Source organism: Engystomops pustulosus, chromosome 5, assembly GCF_040894005.1.
Source record: "Engystomops pustulosus chromosome 5, aEngPut4.maternal, whole genome shotgun sequence".
Taxonomy (NCBI): domain Eukaryota; kingdom Metazoa; phylum Chordata; class Amphibia; order Anura; family Leptodactylidae; genus Engystomops; species Engystomops pustulosus.
Window position 1 is genome coordinate 134,759,009 of NC_092415.1, and position 21,623 is coordinate 134,780,631.

The following is a 21,623-nucleotide window of genomic DNA, read 5'->3' on the forward strand; positions in this document are numbered from 1 at the left end:
TCTATATATTTATACCCTCTTTAACATAAATAAAAATCTCATTAACTCTTTTATTACAAGGCCTGAAAAGGTTTTAATTACATAAGACTTTAAGGTATTTGTGGATGTAGTGCTTTAACCCCTTAGCTCATTCTGACGTACATGTACATCAGGAAATGCAGTCTGTTGCCGCATCTTGACATATATGCACATCTTGAATATCGCATAGGCTCAGCAGCAGAGCCCATGTGATCGCAACGGGAGAATGGCTGTGTGTGACAGCTGGGCACCCAAACTAGCTGAGATTGCGGTACTCCCAAAAGCGTATAAAGAGATAACTCACCTCTCCCTGCCGCTATTGCCCGACCCAACGAGCAAGGCATGGGAGGTGCTGATCGACTCTATGATAACCCCAGGTTCCAATGAAGGAACTGGAATGTGCATAGGCTTAGTATGGCAATATATTAGCATGAACAAGAGATCAAATAATTACTTGTGCAGGTCACATTAAGGGACAAAAAGGAAATGTAAAAAATAATTATACAGTATGTTTTTATAAATAAAAAAAATATATAAAAATGTCACTAGTCCCCTACCCATTACAAACTTGAATTCAAACATAAAAAGTGAAAATCCTCATACAAACACTACGTGTTTAGTATTGCTGCGTCTGTAACCACCTGTACAATAGCTCATAAAATGAAATCATTATTGAACCTGCATAGTGAGCACTGTAAAAATAAAACACCCTTAAAATTTTATTTTTGCCCAACTATCTCACAAAAAAGAGGAAATAAAAAAGAAACTTTTACCCAGAAATTATACCAATAAAAGTACTACTTGTCCCATTAAGTTCCATGAAAAACCTATGGTTTTAAAACGCCCACCCATTTTTTGAGGTGTGTACTTTTTTAAATTGCCTGAGAAGCTTAGGTTAAAAGGCATAACTAAAGCAATTATGAATAGTTTGAGGGGTATAGATTGAAAGGTTTCTAATAAATAGGACTTTAAAAACCCCCTATAAAAATAAATTCAGAAAATTTCTGTTGCTAACCTCCTGAGGCTGAAGCTGGAGATGTGTTATGATAATCCTTTCATAGTGTCCAATCGGCAACAGGCAATGTCAGAGAAGCTACTATGAAATGTAGTGAGCTGTGATTTCTCTATGCTTATCTGTGCACACACATTCCAAATGCAATGTTACTGCAAAAGTGATGTACACATAAAATGTGATGTAAGAGTATTTATACTACAAAAACGCAGACAAAAATGTTTACGTGGCAATTGCATTAACATGGTGCTTGCGTGGTGTTTTGGTAACGTTTGCATTTACATGGCATTTGCATCATGTGTAATCTTATGTTTATGTTGCATTTGCATTTATTTCATGTTTGCATCGTGTTTACATGCATGTGGCATTTGTGTGGCGTTTGCGTTACTTTTATTTTACAATAGCTGTAGATCCCAGTGTTGCTCTTAAAAAAATGAAATGGGATTACAAAAAATATGTCACATATAACTCTCTCCGAATGTCTTTCTCTGATTGTTTCTGACTATCTTTGTCCGTTACTGTTTCTGAGTGTCTCTGTCTGTGATCCTCTCTGTCTCTGTCTCCAACTGTCTCTGACCATCTCTGTCTCTGAGTGTCTTTGACTGTCTCTGTTTGTCTCTGACCCTGGTTTTCTTGGACTGTCTCTGTTTCTGACAGTCTCTATCTGACAGTCTGACTGTCTGTTTCTGACCGTTTCTGTCTCTAGGTGTCTCTGTCTGTGATTCTCTCTGTCTCTGATTGTCTCTGACTGTCTTTGTCTCCAACTATCTCCGACCATCTCTGTCTCTGAGTGTCTTTGACGGACTCTGTCTGTCTCTGACCTTTGTTTTCTCTCACTGTCTCTGTCTCTGGCAGTCTCTGTCTGACTGTCTCTGACTATCTATGACTGTCTTTGACTCTGATTTCCTCAGACTGTCTCTGTTTCTGACTTTTTCTGTCTCTGAGTGTCTCGGTCTCTCTATGACTACTCGTGTCTCTGACTGTCTCTGTCACTGCTGTCTCTGATTGTCTCTGTCTCCAACTGTATCTGACTGTTTCTGTCTCTGAGTTTCACTGACTGTCTCTGTCTGTCTCTGACCCCGGTTTTCTTTAACTGTCTCCGTCTCTTACCGTTTCTGTCTTTGAGTGTCTCGCTCTGTCTCTGACTATCTCTGTCTGTCTCTGACTATCTTTGACTCCAATTTTCTCTGACTATCTCTGTCTCCGACTGCCTCAGTCTGTCTCTGACCATTTCTGTCTCTGAATGTCTCTGTCTGTCTGTCTCTGACTGTTGCCATCTGACTGTATTTGTCTCTGCTATCTCTGACTGCCTCTGTCTGTCTTTGTCTCTGACTCCAATTTTCTCTCTGTCTCAGTCTGTCTCTGACCATTTCTGTCTCTGAGTGTCTCTGTCTGTCTCTGACTGTTGCCACCTGACTGTATCTGTCTCTGCTATATCTGACTGCCTCTGTCTGTTTTTGTCTCTGACCTCGGTTTTCTCTGACTTTCTCTGTCTCTTAGTGTCTATGTCTCTGACTGTTTCTGTCTCTGAGTGTCTCAGTCTATCTCTGACTGTCTTTGACTCCGATTTTCTCTGACTATCTCTGACCATTTCTGTCTCTGAGCATCTCTGTCTGTCTCTGATTATCTCTGACTGTCCCCGACTGTCTTTGTCTGACTATCTTTGACAGTTTGTCTCTGAGTGTCTCTGTAACTGTTTCCAACTCTGACTTTCTCTGTCTCTGCTGTCTCTGATTGTCTATCTCTGACTGTTTCTGACCATTTCTGTCTCTGTGTATCTCTGTCTGTGTCTGTCTCCAGCTGTCTCTGTCTATCTCTGTCTTTCTCTGAATGTCTCTGACTGTCTCTGACTCTAGTTTTGTCTGTCTGTTTTTGTCTCCAACTGTCAGTCTGTCTCTGACTATGACTGTCTCTGACCAACTCTGTATTTGTCTCTGATTGTATCTGTCTTCGACTGTCTCTGACTGTCCTTGTCTCTGACTGTCACTTTGTCTATGGGAGGTTTATCAGACGTGTCAAAGAACAGAATGGTTTTAGTTGCCCATGGCAACCAATTAGAACTCAACTGTAATTTTCCCACAGCTGTTTATAAAATTAGCAGATCCTCTCTGCTTGGTTTCCATGGGCAACTGGAACAGTTTTACCTCAGACATTTTCGATAAATCTCCCCCTATCTCCTTATTCCTATCTATATTATCTCACACATAAGTTGTCTTATACTCATTGCCTATAGTTCAAAACTCAGAGCTCATATTAATGACCTGTGGCAAAATAGCAATAGCAATAGCAAGTATGGCTCTGCTTCCAACTTCCACAGCAGAAAATGACTCCTATATATGGTGGTTAATAAGTGTATTTTAGAAAGTGTGCGGAGGATGGAGGATTTCAGCTTAAAATCTAGTCTATGACGTTCCGTGTGTCACAAAGAACGGTTGTGTAAAATTTGGTGATTGTAAATGTGACCGTGCTGATTCCTTAAGCGGACATAACTATGAGGGTGGTTCAATAAATACCCATGTTAGAAATGAAGACACCATTTTTAAAAAAAAATATATATATTTTTCAAGCCATTTCTTCATGTTTGGTCATCAGAGGCAAGCAAGCTCTAGCTGCAATTCCAATGCAATATCGGGGCAGCTAGGGTAATCGCTAAATAAGTGTTGTATGTCTAAGTATATCCTCGTATGCCTCTGATGACGCAAAGAATAATTGTTGATTTCATGCCTGTACTTACTTCTGAGGGTTTACCAAACCTTCTTCCAAATATTCAATGAAATAAGTTATCACATGCTGTTGTGATGTTTTAAAAGGCAGCTGGAATGTAGATATCAGAACCTTTGTTATATGCAGAATATGGAAAATCAGTTGTTTGAAATCATTTTCATTATGGACTCCTCTGACTTTCAGCCAAGATGAGAACTTTGACAAAGCCTTTGTAAATTGCTTAACTTCAGGATCATCTCTCAAATGAGATTTTAGCTGCCAAATAATGTGTTGCAGTAGTAAAGGATTGATGTTTTTATATGCATAATGCTGTTTTATAAAGTATAATAAAAATTGAGTGCTTTTATATCTTTCGGCTTCATTTAATAAGTTCATGAGCATATCAAACATGGTATCTAGCATATGATCATATTCTTCTTTGCTGATATTCTCCAGTCTTAAAATGTTCTCAATGACATAGTTATCGCCATCAGCTATGGATCCTGGGATATAATTTAAGAAATGTAGCATCAAAGCTTTAGCATTTTTAAATTCCTTTGAAAATATATCAAGTATTGATCGTAAAGTTTCATGTTGGAATCGGTTTTCAATTCTATCCATTGTTTGATTGTTCATCAAAATGTGTATTAGGTACAGGATGGTAAAGGTGTTCTTAGGAAGAATTTTTTGTAGATTTGCAATCACGTTTTCTGAAGATAAGAAAACCTTTAAAATATCTTCCAATACATAATTTTCTGGCAATATTAAATCTTCTTTGTTATTTACAAAGTTAGTTCTATTTTGTCTTGTCAAAAAGTATATTAATGACATGTTTATATTGTCTGATGAATGTTGTATGGTTTCTTCACCAAGATGCAATAAGAAATGAGTAAAATTAAAAGCCATAGCCAAAATATCTGGATATTCTCTCTGAAAAACATGGAAGTCTGTAACTTTTGAAATAACTTTACATAAGATACTAATCGATGTTAATTCAGATGAGGTATCAATTCCTAAAAATATATTTTTTTTTGAATCCTTAAAATCATTGTAAGTAGTGGGTTTAAGGAGGGAGCAAAGTTTTTTAGCATAATTTAGATTTTGGGCTGCATACCTACTAACAATTAAAAACAATACTGGTTCTAAATGCTCTGAGGTGACATTGGCTTCAACTCCAGTTTCAGAAGATAAGTCTTCATGAAAATGGTTAACATACTTCAAAAGTAAAACATTGATATCCTGTATAGTTATATCTTTGTCAGCTGGTATCGTTACATCCTCTAGGAATTCACACATAGTTTTCAAAGACTTTGTATCAAATCCCCTAAGGTACAAATTTGATTTGTGAAGGCTACTAAGAGGATTTTTTAAAGTACCATCAATACATTTCTGTAAAATAAAAGCAAGGAAGTATACACTTGTCATCTCTTCATTAGAAAATAGTACAGAATTAAACATGGAGTCTCTTGATCTTGTGTCTAATGATCTGCAGTGGGTCTTTATGAAATCCAACATAGATTTTGAGTACTTGGTATCATCATTCTTTAAAACATACATTTCCAATTTGTGTAACAATTTTTGAATTGTTAATGTAGAAAAACATGACTTAGTCAATGTAAGGACATGTTCCATTTCTTCTTCAGATACATTATAGTATAACATAAGATTTTTGTTAATAATGTGTAACATCTCTCCAAAGGGACTAGAATTTGTAACTTTTGTCAACATGTTGAATAATATTTCATCACATCCAGTGGAAACATTATATAAAGGTTCTTCAGAAGACAAATTTTCTTCAGAAAAGGATAAATTGTTGTATACAAATTGGTTATCAAAATCAGAATGTGAAGTCTGGAGAATATATACCACAATCTTCCAAAAATCTAAATAATTAACTGGCGAAGTCATCATTTTGTAGTAGAAGTTATAGAGCATTTTTTTTATAAAATTCTTTTGAACATTTTTTTGTGGTTTGTTTAGGTTTATGATGTGGTGTTGTAGAATAAATCCCAAATATTCATTTAGAAGATCAGTAGTCAGGTTTTTCACATCTCTAAAATAATTGGAACTTATTTTTATATTACTGTTTTTCAATCCATTTTCCATTTTTTCCATTTCATTCTTTATTCTCATTAAATGTAAGTGCAATGGTTTTGAGTATTTTTCAACTAGAAATGAAAATAACAACTCCTCTAAGAATTGAACAGAGAGGTTTCTAGGAATTGGAAGATTCTTTCCATCATTCAAACATATGACATATGCACGCAGTTTTATTTTAATTTCATCTCTGTTTGTTCTGTTGTTGTATTGTGTGTCATTAAAAAATTCCTGCAGTAGCTTTAACTCCTTGCTACAATTAAAACCCTGCAACATAGTAAACTTGTGAAACAGTTGTTTTAAAATTACATATTCTTCTCTGTAGTTGACCTGATACTCAGGTTTTAAAACAGAAATTGAATCAGGAAACTTCTGAATAATGTCATCGAAAAAAGAAAGCCAATGGAACCCTAAATTACCATACTTATTGTCTGACAACAACTTCTGAAGTTGATGATACAATGCTTTTAGTAGATTAAGTGAGCCCATGTCTTGAAGTTCTTGTAGTTCCTCAAAAGTAAAAGTTTCTTTCATAAATTTTGGCTGTTGTTTGGATATGTTGACATTTATTTGAAATAATTTGTTGACATATTTTCCAATATGTGGAACTGTAAGAAGTAGGGAATAGAGCCTGTAAAACAAATACATTGATCACTTTCATTATAATGCATAACATTTACTACCATTATTATTATCACAGTAATTAGAACATCAATATTTATTATAGATAGTGGGTACGGAAAGTATTCAGACCCCTTACAATTTCACACTCTGTTTCATTGCAGCTAATTGGTAAGATCAAAAAAGTTCTTTTTATGCTCATTAATGTATACTCTGCACCCTATCTTGACAGAAAAAAAACAGAAATGCAGATATTTTTGCTTATTTATTAAACAAGAACAATTTGAATATTTCATGGTCATAAGTATTCAGACGCTTTTGGTCTGACTTTCATATTTAACTCACATGCTGTCCATTTCCTTCTGATCATCCCTGAGATGATTCTACTCCTTCACTGAGTCCAGCTGTGTTTAATTAAGGAAAGGCACACACCTGTCTATATAAGAACTCATAGTAGAACATGAGAATCATGAGGTCTAAGGAACTGCCCAAGGAGCTCAGAGACAGAAAAGTAGCAAGGCACATATCTGACCAAGGTTACAAAATAATTTTTGCAGCACTCAAGGTTCCTAAGAGCACAGTAGCCTCCATAATCCTTAAATGGAAGAAGTTTGGGATGATCACAATTCTTTTTCGACCTTGCTGAACAGCCAAATGAAGCAATTATGGAACATGAGCCTTTATGAGAATAACCCCAAGATCACTGTGACTAAGCTCCAGAGATGCAGTTGGGAGATGGGAGAAAGTTCCTCAAAGTCAACTATCACTGCAGCCCTCCACCAGTTGCGATATTATGGCAGCATGTGCCAACGTAAGCCTCTCATCACTGCAAGACATATGAAAGCTTGCATACAATTAGCAAAACCACACGTGAAGGACTCCCAGACTATGAGAAATAAGATTCTCTGGTCTAATGAGAGAAAGATTGAACTTTTTGATCTTAATTCTAAGTGGTATGTCTGGAGAAAATGATGCACCGCTCATCACCTGCCAAATACAATTTCAACAGTGGAACATGGGAGTGGCGGCATCATGATATGGGGGTATTTTTCAGCTTCTGGGACAGGATCACTTGTTGCACTTACAGGAAAGATGAATGCGGCCAAGAACAGACATATTTTGGATGAAAACCTCTTCCAGAGTGCTCTGGACCTCAGACTGGGCCAAATGTTCGCCTTTCAACAAAACAATGACCCTAAACACACAGCTGAAATAACAAACCAGTGGCTTCAGAATAACTCTGTGACCATTCTTGACTTGCTCAACGAGAGGCCTGACCTAAACCCAATTGTGCATCTTTGGAGAGACTTGAAAATGGCTGTCCAAAAATATTCACCACCCAACCTGAGGGAACTGGAGAGGAACTGGGTTTCTTGTTTAACCCCTTAATAACCCTTGATGAAAATGAATGTTCTGGTCAGTGGCTAGTCAGCACTCCTGGACATACATTTTTGTCATCAACTGCTATTACCGTTGACAACTGTCAACAGGGACAGCAGTCCTGGAGCCAAGCAATAGCCGTGATCCCAGCTGTTGAAGCCTTTAGTCACTGTGGTTAAACAATACAGTGAATACTTTAAAAAAATATATAATAAAAAACATCCCATAATTAGGATTTTTGCACATGCAACCAAACAAAAAAGCAATAAAAAGTAATCAAAATGGCACATTTTCACTGCAATGATTCAAATGAAAAGTACAACTAATTCTGAAAAAAATAAGCAGTAATGCAGCTCATTCATCAAAATAAATTAAAATGTTAAAGATGGCAATGCAAAAGAAAGTGATCATTCCAACATAAAAGCTATATAAATGGGATATCACTGTAATTGTACTTACTGACCCATTGAACCTAAATAATGTATATAAATGCATATATCATAATGTGGGCTCCACCTATGGTCGCAATCCCTGCTTACCTTCAGCCACCATGTCTGGCCATGCTCTAGCTCCCTTACTCCGCAGGCGGCATCTCTCTCTCCTTCTAAAAGTTTCCCAATTAGGCTGTCTCAACCTCACCTCCAGCCATGTATCCAAGCATGTCCTGTTCTCCACGCCTGAGCAAAGGTTTCTAGATTTCTAGTCCTGCTGTATGGTGTTTGTTTCTGTCTGCTACCCTAGCTTGTTTCTTGAACCTGTGCTGCCTGTCATGACCCTCTGTCTGTCCCTGGATTCTGATTGAACGCTGCCTGCCTTGACTTCGGATTGTTACTGACTACCCGCCTTTCCTGACCCCTTGGTACCACGTACCGGTGTCTCTATGCCTGCTAGCCAAGCTGCTATCTATATTAGAACCACCACAAGAAGTAGCAGCCTTGCAATGTAGCGCAAAATCTGCCCTCTAAAAGCATGATGGCACTTGTTCCCTTCTGCTCTTTGTTATGGGCCCATAAAGTGGTTTACATCCATATTGCTATGCACAAGAGAAATTGCACAACAAAATCTGAGATGTGTTTTCACATTTTATCCTGCATGAACATGTAAATGTTAGGGCTGCATAATCATTTTATCAAAATGTAAACATTCTGTGGAGAACCTCCATTTTTTTTTATTTCATGTTCATTATTAACAAGCTTAACATGGGCTGTTCTAAATAGTTTGAGGGGTGTAATTAAAAATGTGGTATTGAACCTTAAATTCTCATGAAAATCTGGAAAATTGCTGATGAATTTGTGAGCCTCCTAACAGCCTAATAAAATAAAATAACATAAAAAAATTAAGTGAATATGAGCAGACATATGGTTAATGTTAGTAGCCTATTTGGGAGGTAGACTAACTGTATGTATGAGCATAACATTGAGTAAAACTGTCTGAAAAAGCCCTTGGTGAGTTAAAGCGAGATAAAGTTATAATTGCCTATAGTGACACATGGAAGATTTGTAAAATGGGTCTGGGTCCTTAAAGAGAACCCATCTGGCAAAATAACCCCCTAAACTAAATATATTTTCATAAACTGCCATTAGAAAGCATTGCCTCTAACCCTTCATTGTCCCTCTACATGCCTGTAAACTTAAGCAATGAGGTCCTAATGCTGTACGCAAATGACATGTGAGATGTCCAATGAGTCATTATCATATTTAAGCTATCCAGCTTATTCATGAGTTGGGGGTATAGCCACACCCCAAGTGCTTGACCGACAGCCTGTATAATGGTGTGAGGCATAATGGTGTAATGGCTCCTCCATGTGCTTCCTGGTGCTGGCGGCCATACCCACTGCAGCCTGTGTGTATGAGATCCTCCTATACACATGACTGACAGCCTATATAATGATGTGAGGTATAATGGTGTAATGGCTCCTCCATGTGCGTTCTGGTGCTGGCGGCCATGACCCCTGCAGCCTGTGTGTATATAGGAGAGATACAACAGATCCAGGCAGCCATGTTATAGCAGAACATGTCAGGTACATGTGTAGCTGATGTCTGTGTCTCACATGTGTATGGGAGGATGCAGCATGTCAGCAGATAAAGCACAGACACCATCAATGCTTTACTATTCATTACATAGGCCTGAGCATGGGGAGGAGAGGGGAGGGGTAACAGGGGTGACATCAATGCCTCTGACCATGTGACCAACCTCATTTACATAATAAAGAGAGGATGATTTTTACAATGATTTATGTATGTATTGACTAAAAGGCTGAAATGGAATCCTTGTGATCTGCTCCAACAGATAGTGTAGACAGGACTGGTGACAGAGACTTGGTGACAGGTGTCTTTTAAGGTGAAAATGAGCTTGGTCCTTAAGGGTTAATAAATTAGCAAAAATATATTTCTGTAGATAGGATGTACATTGTTGCAGTGAACACAGCAGATTTTTGTGGCAAATAACCTTTTTAAGAGCATTCAGAAAACTATTGTGCGGGCTTTGTGGTGAGTGTGCAGTGTCCAAAGTGGGATTTAGATTAAGGGACTTAAGTTTGAGGGACTTTAGCAGGTAACTGCTGTATCTTTGTGTTACTTTACTTTGAAATCTTCTTTTCTTCCGTATTTCTCTTGTATTCCCAATTAGTTTGATGGACTCCATAATTGGCAATGCTACACAGAGTACATCCTGTGCCATGTATGCTTTCCTTGAACAGCTGTTCGAGGGGGAATACTGCTGTGTGGGATGTGTGGAAATTGCTCATCTGGAAGCCCAGATTTTGGATGAGCAAGTTTCAATTGACAATATGGAGCGAAGTTTGCTGCTCCTGGAGCACAAACTCTCTGGGGAAGATGGGTGTGGGGATGGAGGTATGGAGGTGCAGAATGAGGGGGCGGCTAGTTGGGTAACATGTAGAAGGTGGGTTAAAGGGAAGAGTTGCAGGGAGTCTAGCCCTGATCTGGTGCACTCCAATAAGTTTGCCAGGCTGGCGGATGAGGGGGATATCAGCTCTGGGGTAGCAATGCTGCAGCAAGACACGTTCCTCTAGCAACCAAGAGACTGTCTGCTCCAGTAAGAACGGTTATGAGAGCACAGGCAAGGTCAGACAGGTGCTGGTAGTGGGAGATTCAATTATTAGGGGAACAGACAGGGCAATCTGTCACAAAGACCGTGCATACCAAATATTGCGTTGTTTGCCGGGTGCTCGAGTTCAACGTGTTGCGGATCGGGTTAAAAGATTACTGGGAGGGGCTGGTGAGAAACCAGCGGTCATGGTCCACATTGGCACTAATGACAAAGTAAGAGGTAGATGGAAGGTCCTTAAAAATTATTTCAGGGATTTAGGCCATAAGCTCAGGGCAAGGATCTCAAAGGTAGATTCCTCCAAAATACTGCCTGTACCACGTGCCACACCAGAAAGGCAGCGGGAGATCAGGGAGGTAAATAAGTGGCTCAAAAGTTGGTGTAGGAAGGAGGGCTTTGGGTTCATGGAGAACTGGGCTGACTTTTCTGTCAGCTACAGGCTCTACAGTAGGGATGGGCTGCACCTCAATGGGGAGGGTGGAGCTGTTTTGGGGGAAAAAATGGCTAGAAGGTTGGAGGAGTGTTTAAACTTGAGACCTGGGGGAGGGCAACTACACTTGTGCAGTGCAAAAAGACAGTGTAGATAGAGAGCTGGGAAGAGTCATAGTCCATGGGGGAGAAAGAGGGGCTGGAATAAGATTGGGGAATAAGAACAAAAGAAATAAGGATAGGGAAAACCATATAGTGCATGTACACAAATGCCAGAAGCCTCACAAACAAAATGGATTAACTGGAACTCTAAATGTTGGAAGGTAAATATGATATAGTGGGTATCAGCGAGACATGGCTGGACAGTAGCTATGACTGGGCTGTTACTATAGATGGTAATATTCTTTTTAGAAATGATCGTATAAATAAAAAAGGGAGAGGGGTTTGTTTATATGTGAATTCTTGCCTCAAGCCTGTCCTGAGAGGTGACATCGGTGACGCAAATGAAAATGTGGAGTCCCTATGGGTGGAGATAAGAGGAGGGAAAAAGAATAACAAAATATTACTAGGGTTTGTTATAATATAATGAAGGCAGCAGAGGAAACGCTGATAAGTCGAATGGATGCGGCTTCAAAGCATGGTGAAGTCCTTATCATGGGGGATTTTAATTACCCAGATATTGACTGGGGGGCAAAGAGAGGGAGCACTGCTGGACCTTATCCTAACCAACAGACCTGAAAGGATATTAAAATTACAGGTTGGGGGGAACCTGGGTAATAGTGATCATAATATCATTGATTTTGTATAACGCTTTACTAAGAGGGTTAGTGGAGGGGCAACCAACACTCTAAACTTCAGGAGAGCAAATTTTCAGTGACTAAGGGAAGACTTTTTAGGGATAAACTGGGACAATGTTCTGAAAGACAAAATCCCCCCTTAAATGGGACTTTTTCTCATATATTCTAAAAAAGTCCTGTGAGAAACACATATCATATGGGAAAAAGAATAAGAGGAACAAGAAAAAGCCAAAGTGTCTAGCTAGTCTTGTGAGGAAAGCAATAAGCGAGAAAGATAAGGCTTTTAAGGTGCTAAAACATGAAGGTAGCTGCGAGGCATTAAAGGATTATAGAGAGAAAAATAAATCCTGTAAAAAAAGAGATAAAGGCCGCAAAAACGGAGAGTGTGGGCGCTCTCAGGAATAACATGGAGGTGATGATGGAAAGAGATGGGGTCTACTGAATGTTGCCTTCTCGACTGTCTTTACCCACGAAAATCCCCTGGTGGAATACACGATGAGGAATGATGTAAATTATCTTTGGAATATCAACAGTATAACCCAGGAAGAGGTACGGCACTACCTCACAACCACTAAGAAATATAAATCACGGGGTCCAGATGGCATACACCCCCAAGTTCTACATGAACTATGATAGACAGACCGTTATTTTTAATATTTGAAGATTCCATGAGGACTGGTTATGTTCCACAGGACTGGCGCATAGCAAATGTGGTACCAATATGCAAAAAAGGAGCAAAAAGCAAACCTGGCAGGGGCAGACTGGCCATAGACTTTACCGCAAGACTTCCTGGGGTTGGTCGTTGCTCTGAAGAAGCTGATGGGGCCATTCCCTTCCTCCTCAGTTCATGCAGGGCCAGGCCCTTCCCCTCCCTCACTACAAGTGTGCCGAGCTGTCGGGCAGATTCCTTCCTATGCACAGGCCCTGCACTGCCCTCCCTGATGCATGGATGCACAGCAGGGTGGCAGTGCAGGCAGCCTGTTCTCCCCTGCAAACGTCAGCCCTAGCGCTGGGCTCCTCACAGGCCCTGCACATTAAACAGAGCTGCTCCAGCTACACACAGGAGGCCACGTCCCCCACAGCAAAGCCTAGCAGCATGGAGGAAGAGGTGAGTGCTGGAAATTGTGTGTGCATGCCTGCTGTGTGTGTGTGTGTGGTGGGGGCCGGTGCATGCTCTGTGTGTGTTTGGGGGGGGCTTGCGCTTGCTGTGTGTGTGGGGGTTGGGGGCTGGCACCTGCTGTGTGTGTGTGGTGGGGCTTGCGCCTGCTGTGTGTGGGGGAGGGGGGACTGGCGTCTGCTGTGTGTTTTGTAGGGGAGGGGGGCTGGCGCTTGCTGTGTGTAGAGGGGAGGGGGGGGCTAGCGCCTGCTGTGTGTGTGGGAGAGGGGTGGTCTGTTTAAATGTGGGACACCGGACACTGATTGTTACCGCATGCATTTGCATACAAACACATATGTGATCGGCTGCTGGCCACACCAGTGTGTCTTGATTCAGTTACAAAACGGTATCAAAATCTTAACGTGTGGCCTCATCCTTATAGTCGCTTTGGTTACTTGTGATGGCCACGTCTAAAGTAAATTGGCCCCGCCTATATCATGGGGCCACTTTTAATCTTTTTCCAGGGTCACTTTAAATTCCCAGTCCGCCCTTGGATCCTGGAAACTAAAGACCTGTGAGTCTAACTTCTGTTGCGGGGAAAATATTTGTGGGGTTTGTTAGAGACACTTTCTTTGAGTATCTCACTGTACATAACCTTATAACCCAGTATCAGTATGGGTTTATGAGAGATGGGATCTGTTAGACTAATCTGATTGGCTTCTACGAGGAAGTAAGTTCCAGAATGGATCTGGGGGACGCTGTGGATGTTGTATATCTAGACTTTTCAAAGGCATTTGACGCAGTGCTGCTTAAAAGTTTGGTACATAAAATGGGATTAGAGGAAAATCTGTGTATTTGGGTAAGTAATTGGCTTAGTGATAGGAAACAGAGGGTCGTAATTAATGGCACATTCTCAGATTGGGTTGATGTTACCAGTGGAGTGCCACAGGGGTCAGTATTGGGGCCACTTATTTTTTTATATTTTTATTAATGACCTTGTCTTGGGTTTACACAGTCAAGTTTCAATATTTGCAGATGATACTAAGCTGTGTAAAGTAATAAATACTGAGGTCGATAGTTTAGCATTACAGAGGGATTTGTGGACGCTTGAGGAGTGGGCAAAGAAATGGTTGATGAGGTTTAATGTAGATAAATGTAAAGTTATGCACTTGGGCCATGGAAACAAAAAGTATAATTATGTTTTAAACAGTCAATTACTTGGTAAAACTTGAGCTGAAAAGGACTTGGGGGTATTGGTGGATGGTAAACTTAATTTTAGCCAGGCGGCTGCTGCTAAAGCAAATGAAACGATGGGATGTATCAAGAGAGAAATTGATTCTCATGATAAAGACATAGTTTTGCCCTTATATAAATCCCTGGTCAGACCACACATGGAATATTCTGTACAGTTTTGGTCACCGTTGTATAAAAAAGACATAGTAGAGCTGGAACGGGTGCAGAGGAGAGCAAACAAGATTATTAGGGGAATGGGGGGACTAGAATACAATGACAATTACAAAATTTGTGTTTATTCAGTTTAGAAAAAAGACGACTGAGGGGAGACCTCATTACAATGTACAAATACCTGAACGGACAGTACAAGGATCTCTCCAAAGATCTTTTTATACTTAGGCCTGTGACCAGAACAAGGGGGCATCCTCTACGTCTAGAGGAGAGGCGGTTTAACCATCAACATAGACAAAAGTTCTTTACTGTAAGAGCAGTGAGACTATTAAACTCTTTGGCGCATGAGGTTGTTATGGCAGACTCTATGTACATGTTTAAGAGGGGCCTGGATGACTGGAGAGAAAAAATATCACGGGTTATGGGGATAAAACATTTATTTCATTCTTAAAGGTTGGACTTGATGGACTTTTTACGGCCTTATATTCTATGATATACTATGTAACAAAAAAAGGACTCATTTTGGTCTTACCAATTGGCTGCTCGAATTAAAATTTAAAATTCTGCGCCCCCTATATATGTAGTGAAAAAAAAGAATTTAGTCAACCACCAATTATGCAAATTCTCACACTTAAACATATGAGGCTTTTAATTGATATCATAAGTAGACTTCAACAGTAAGAGAAGAAATGTGAAAACAAATCCAGAAAATCCCATTGTCTGATTATTAAAGAATTTATTTGCAAATTATGGTAGCAAATAAGTTTTGGTCACCTACAAACAAGCAAGATTTCTGTCTCTCACGGACTTGTAACTTATTCTGGAAGAGGCTCCTCTTTCCTCCATTCATTACCTGTAGTAATGGCACCTGTTTGAACTCCACTATGGTGAAGACTAAATCGCTGTTGAAGGAAACCATAAACTAAATTGTAGACCTACAGCAGACTTGGAAGACTGAATCTGCAATAGAAGAGCAGCTTGGTTTGAAGAACTGTGGGAGCAATAATTAGAAAATGGAAGGCATACAAGAACACTGATAATCTCCCTCGATCAGGGTTTCCATGCAAGATCTTACCCCGTGGGGTCAAAATAATCACAAGAACAGTGAGCAAAAATCTTAGAACCACACGGTGGGCGGGTGGGGGGGGACCTGGTGAATGACCTGCAGAAAGCTGGGACCAACATAACAAAGACTACCATCAGTAACACACTACACCGCCAGGGACTGAGATCCTGCAGTGCCAGATGTGTCCCCCTGCTTCAGCCAATACATATCCAGGCCCATCTGAAGTTTGCTAGAGAGCATTTGGATGTTTCAGAAGAGTATTGGGAGTACATCATAGATCAGATAAAACCAAAGTAGAAGAGTTTGGAAGAAACACAACTTGTCATGTGTGAAGGAGATAAATTACTGAGTTGCACATCATGAAATGCAACATCATATTTTCGGGTTATATTTCCAAAAAGGGACCAGGACCATTAACCATGACTAACCGTGTACATGAATTAATAATTAGAGCCATGTATTGTGAGAGGGCATTTTGAGTGCAAACCTCCTTCTATCAGCATGACAATGATTTCAAGGTCCTGAAGTGGCTTAGCCCGTCTCCAGATCTCAACCCCATAGAAAACTTTTAGATAGAGTTGAAAATCCATGTTGCCCGATGACAGCCCCAAAGCTTTTTTTCTTTTTTTTTCACTATTTCTTAGACCCTCTAGGGTACATTAACCCTAGATGGTCTGATTGTTCCTACCATATACTGCAATACAACTGTATTGCAGTATATGGCATTTTTGCATGTGATTCATTACAATGAGCCACTGGCTCATTGTAACAAATCCTCAGAAGCCATTCAGCCTCGGGTCTCACGAAGACCCGAGGCTACCATGGCAACCAATCGCCGCCCCCCGATGACGTTCGGGGGAGCAAAGATCGGAGGTAAGATGGTGGTGCCCATGCCCATGCTTTGCGGGGACAAACAGCACCAACCGCGGGTGATAGCGATGGGTCTTTGCTGCAATATGCATATATATGCAATATGTATATGCATATATATGCATATATATGCATATATATGCAATATATCCCCCATGGAGTGTGAAGGGGTTAAGAAGTTTTTTAACCTTTTAAGTGTTTTATTGGGGTTAAAACAAAATGGAGGTGCGGTCTACAAATTGTAATATTTTTTGACAATGGAGGCATTTTGGCTGGAAAATTAAACATTTGCAATGGATTAAATGAAAAAAGGCTCCACAAAGTTTGATACCCAATTTCTCCCGAGTACACCAATACACCATATGTGGTAGTATCCTGCTGTATGGACGCACAACCGGGCATAGAATGGAAAGAGAGCCATCCAGAGCAGATTTGCTTTGTCAAATTGTACAGGCTATAATTTTTTTTCTTTTTTTAAAGTGGACATATAGGGGCTTATTTTATGCCACATGTGATGTACTTTTCTGGTGCATAACTTTGGGGCATCTGTAGCTAATTGGTGAGATTTTATTAACTGGTGGAGGAAATGAACATCATTAATTTTAAGGAAGATTCCAAAAATACCTCATTTATATAGTTTTTTTTCCAAAGTAATTTGGCAAAAATGTTGTTAATTTTAGCATCACCGTCCTTTATATGCATAACTTTTTTTTTTTTTCGGCTGACAAATCTGTTTTAGAGTGCACAACATTTTTTTTATCACTTTTTATAGCATTTTTTAAAGGGTATTAATTAAAAATGTTCTGGTTTTCAGAGCGTATTTTTGGAGTTGGTTTTTACAGGGTTCACTTAGTGGGTCCAATATCTATTCTGTTTTATTATGCAGATTGAAACGGACACAGCTATACCAAATATGTGGGGGTTTTGTGTATTTTATTCAATTTTGCCGAATAAAAAATAATTTGGAGAAAATCTTGTTCATTTTAGCATCACCATCTTTTCATATGCATAACTTTTTCATTTTTCGGCTGACAAATCTGGTTAAGGGCTGATTTTTTGCGAGAAGAGTTCTTCTTTTTAGTGGGCTTATTTTAGAGTGAGTTACTTTTTTATCACTTTTTAGTGCATTTTTTAGATCTTTTTACGGAAAGTCTTTTGTTTTTTTTTCCCAGCGTTTACCGTGCAGGTCCAGTAATGATTTTGTTTTATTATACAGATTGTTACGGATGCGGCAATTCCAAATATGTGGGGGGTTTTGTGCGTTTGCGTTTTGTAAACTTCATTAAGAGTTTTTATGGGAAAGTGACATTTTAGGGGCTTAAATATGTATTTATTTTTTATTTAATCTAATGTTTAGTGTTTTTAATTTTTTTTTACTTCTACAAACTTGAACTTGAACCAGCGATGCTCTGATAGTCCAATACACTGCTCTACAATACTTATTCAATGTAGAGCAGTGTAAACTGTCTGAGCATGAGACCCCCACTGATCAGCAACCCCTTTAATCTGTGTTTGGTGCCAAAGCACAGTGTACAATCATGTATAGTACAGTAAATTACCCACTTCATAGGGGACTGTGCAGTCAACAGGACTAGGCCAGTTTCTGGCAAAGTTACTTAACAGGTTGAATCTTCAAAAATTAAAACCCTTGCAAGTCATTAAAATATAAACAATGCCAAATACAGCACCAGAACCATATATAGCACAATAACCACATTTTAGACAGAAATATTGAACCAAGTTCTGTTATGAAATACAGCAACGTAATTTGGATCCATACAGGAATTCAGCACCAGGACGAAACTCGGTATATAAATATAGCACTATAACTGAGCTTTAAAGAGAAATGGACCTACAGTATAACACTTGTATCATAAATATTACAGCATAATCATGATTAGTAGTTAGATCTGTTAGATCATCACCTATTGGATAAAAATGACAATGTAGACAATACTATAGGTATGGAACTCTAATGGCGGACTCTATGTACATGTTCAAGAGAGGCCAGGATGCCTTTCTGGAGAGAAAAAATATCACGGGTTATGGGGATAAAACATTTAATTCATTCTTAAAGGTTGGACATGATGGACTTGCGTCTTTTTCGTCATAGTATACTATGATACTATGATATTATTTTATAATAAATTTTGGTTATCCGGCACATTTATGCTACTGCCAGCCCTGCTATCCGCCCCATTACAACCAAAGTGGAGAGCAGCAGCACAGCCTCCACACTGGCGGAAATGGGATTTTGTAAATGTTTTGTTTGCCATAAGATTAGGTTAATTCAACAAAGTGCCTTTCATCCTGTGATGAGAGGGCCCAGCCTTTCCTAGCTACACCAATGAAATAATACCTTCTATATGGGTCTTTTTAGTAAAGAATCTGGTATAAAAAAGGGTTGGATGTTCTACTTTGGCAAAAGCAATCTCCCTGCTGTATTTCCAAATATAAACAACATATATTTCCGTGTGGTATAGTAATCACAATCCAGCTATCGGTCAGTCTTTAGTGTGCAAAGTCTTTAGTGTTTACAGGAAGTCAGTGGGGCACATTTACTTACCTGGCCAGCGGAGTTCACCGAAAGTGCATTGTCCGCGAAATTGCACTCTGCTGCGATTCACTAACATCATGTGCCCAATATCCTACATGTGTAGCTTCCCTGCTCTGGTCCTACAGAGTTCACCTTCTTCTTCTTGGTGCATGTGAGTGCATTGTCTTGCGACACAATTTGAAAGTTAAATACCGCACTCAGTGCGAATCAATAGGATCGTCCCAAGGCCCACCCCCAATTATGTCACATGAAAGCCATCGCAGCGACACAATGCGCAAACCCCTGTTAAACAACTCTCACAGCCATGCAAATCCCAAAACCGTCAGAAAGTCTGCTGAAAGTGGGCACACAGACCCTTAGTAAATAAGCCCCAGTGTCTCTAATCTAGTCCTGTCCACAAGTAAGAGTCTTATCACTGATCACATGGCAAAGCAAAAGACCTGAAGGAAATGACAAATACAATGTGAACAATAATACTCTGACCAGTAAATACATAAAAGTATGGTATGCAGTTTACTCATAATTCTGAATATACATTAATTACATATTTTAGTTATTACATGAAAAATATCAAGGTTTGGCTTACCTTTTTAAATTCTCCAAGGACTCTAAAGAAACGTTCACAAATGTAGTCCAATCATAATTTTCCATTAAGCAGAGATGAGCTGAAAAAACATACTCATTATTAAGTGTTACTCTTAAATGAAGCTAAAGCAAAGTATATAATTTGTTTTACATTAATCTGTTCCTTGATCTGCTTGAGAATGGCATAGCACTTAGATGAGGTAGATTCTTCAGGGAAATTTATCTTTTTTTGATTTAAAGGGGTTTGCCCATCAAACAAAATTTTCAAATTTCAATCCCCTAGAGGTGTTTACACAATAAAGTTAATTTTTAACCCCCTTACTTTACAATTTTACTCAGTTTTATCACTATTTTAATGCCTATCACTGGTCAGTGTGGGTGGGGATTCTCTAACCAGAAAAAGTGGGGCAGATTTATCAAGCTGTCTGAAAGTCACAATATTTCTAGTTGCCCATGGCAACCAATCACAGCTCCCCTTTAAAATATGAGCACTGTTAAAATGAAAGCTGAGCTGTGATTGGTTGTCACAGGCAGCTAAAAATATTCTGACTTTCAGACAGCTTGATAAATCTGCCCCGTTATGATCCCTCTAGTGCTGTGAGATGATGTGCGCTGACAATGTGGTTAGATTATGATGGTAAAGGTTTATATATAAACTTTTATTTAGCCTCTGAACGTGCGCTAGTATCTGGCACATAGAAAGAAAGATGAGACAGAGGAGAGATGATGAGATCCATTAGATGTATATTACACATACATATAATTAATCATTTTTAGTTATCAAAATTTGGGTTTTTGCAACAGCTATTTCAGTTTGATATATCTAATAACAGTATTATTTCAGGATTGAAATGAAGTTTATTGTACTTACAGAAAATGTGCAATATGCATTAACAACATTTGACAGTTGCAAAAGTATGGGTACCCTTATCATTTGCTTGATTTGAACTACTTTTTTCCCCCTAACTTACTGAAGCACTAAATTGGCTTGGTAACCTCATTGAGCTTTGAAATTCATAGCGGGTGGATCCAATCATGAGAAAAGGTATTTTTAAGGTGGCCACTTCAAAGTGGTTCTCCTATTTGAATCTCCTCTGAGGAGTGGCATCATGGGCTCAAAACAACTTTCAAATGATCTGAAAACAAAGATTGTTCAACATAGTTGTTCATGGGAAGGATGCAAAAAGTTGTCTCAGAGATTTAACCTGTCAGTTTCCACTGTGAGGAACATAATAAGGAAATGGAAGACCACAGGGACAGTTCATGTTTAGCCCAGAAGTGGCAGGCCAAGCAAAATATCAGAAAGGTAGAGAGAAGCATGGTGAGAACAGTCAAGGACAATCCACAGACCACCTCCGAAGACCTGCAGTTTTATCTTGCTTGCGATGGGGTGTCACTGTGCATCGGTCAACAATACAGCGCACTTTGCACAAGCTGTATGGGAAAGTGATGCGAAAGAAGCCGTTTCTGCAAGCACGCCACAAACAGAGTTGCCTGAGTTATGCAAAAGTACATTTGGACAAGCCAGTGTCATTTTGGAAGATGGTCCTGTGAACTGATGAAACAAAAATTGAATTGTTTGGTCATACAAAAAGCAGTTATGCATGGTGGCGAAAAAACACAGCATTCCAAGAAAAACACTTATTACCCACTGTAAAATTTGGTGAAAGTTCCATCATGCTTTAGGGCTGTGTGGCCAATGCCGGTACCGGGAATCTTGTTAAAGTTGAGGGTCACATGGATTCCTGTCAGTATCAGCAGATTCTTGAGAATAATGTTCAAGAATCAGTGACGAAGTTGAAGTTACACCGAGGATGCATATTTCAGCAGGACAACGATCCAAAACACCACTCCAAATCTACCCAAGGATTCATGCAGAGGAACAATTAATTAATTAATGTTCTGGAATGGCCATCCCAGTC

General features: G+C 39.3%; 1 protein-coding gene across 4 annotated transcripts in view; it reads right to left on the bottom strand.

Annotated features, from left to right (window-relative positions):
* ABCA13 (ATP binding cassette subfamily A member 13) overlaps positions 1 to 21,623 on the bottom strand; it is a 590,340-nt gene that overhangs the window by 423,406 nt on the left and 145,311 nt on the right. For all 4 annotated transcript variants that reach the window (XM_072153102.1, XM_072153100.1, XM_072153098.1 and 1 more), the window contains exons 16-17: positions 19,703 to 19,781; positions 3,765 to 6,461 (exon numbers count right to left, since the gene is read on the bottom strand). In XM_072153102.1, the coding sequence (XP_072009203.1) occupies positions 3,765 to 6,461; positions 19,703 to 19,781 (2,776 nt within the window). The remainder of the gene's footprint in view (positions 1 to 3,764; positions 6,462 to 19,702; positions 19,782 to 21,623) is intronic.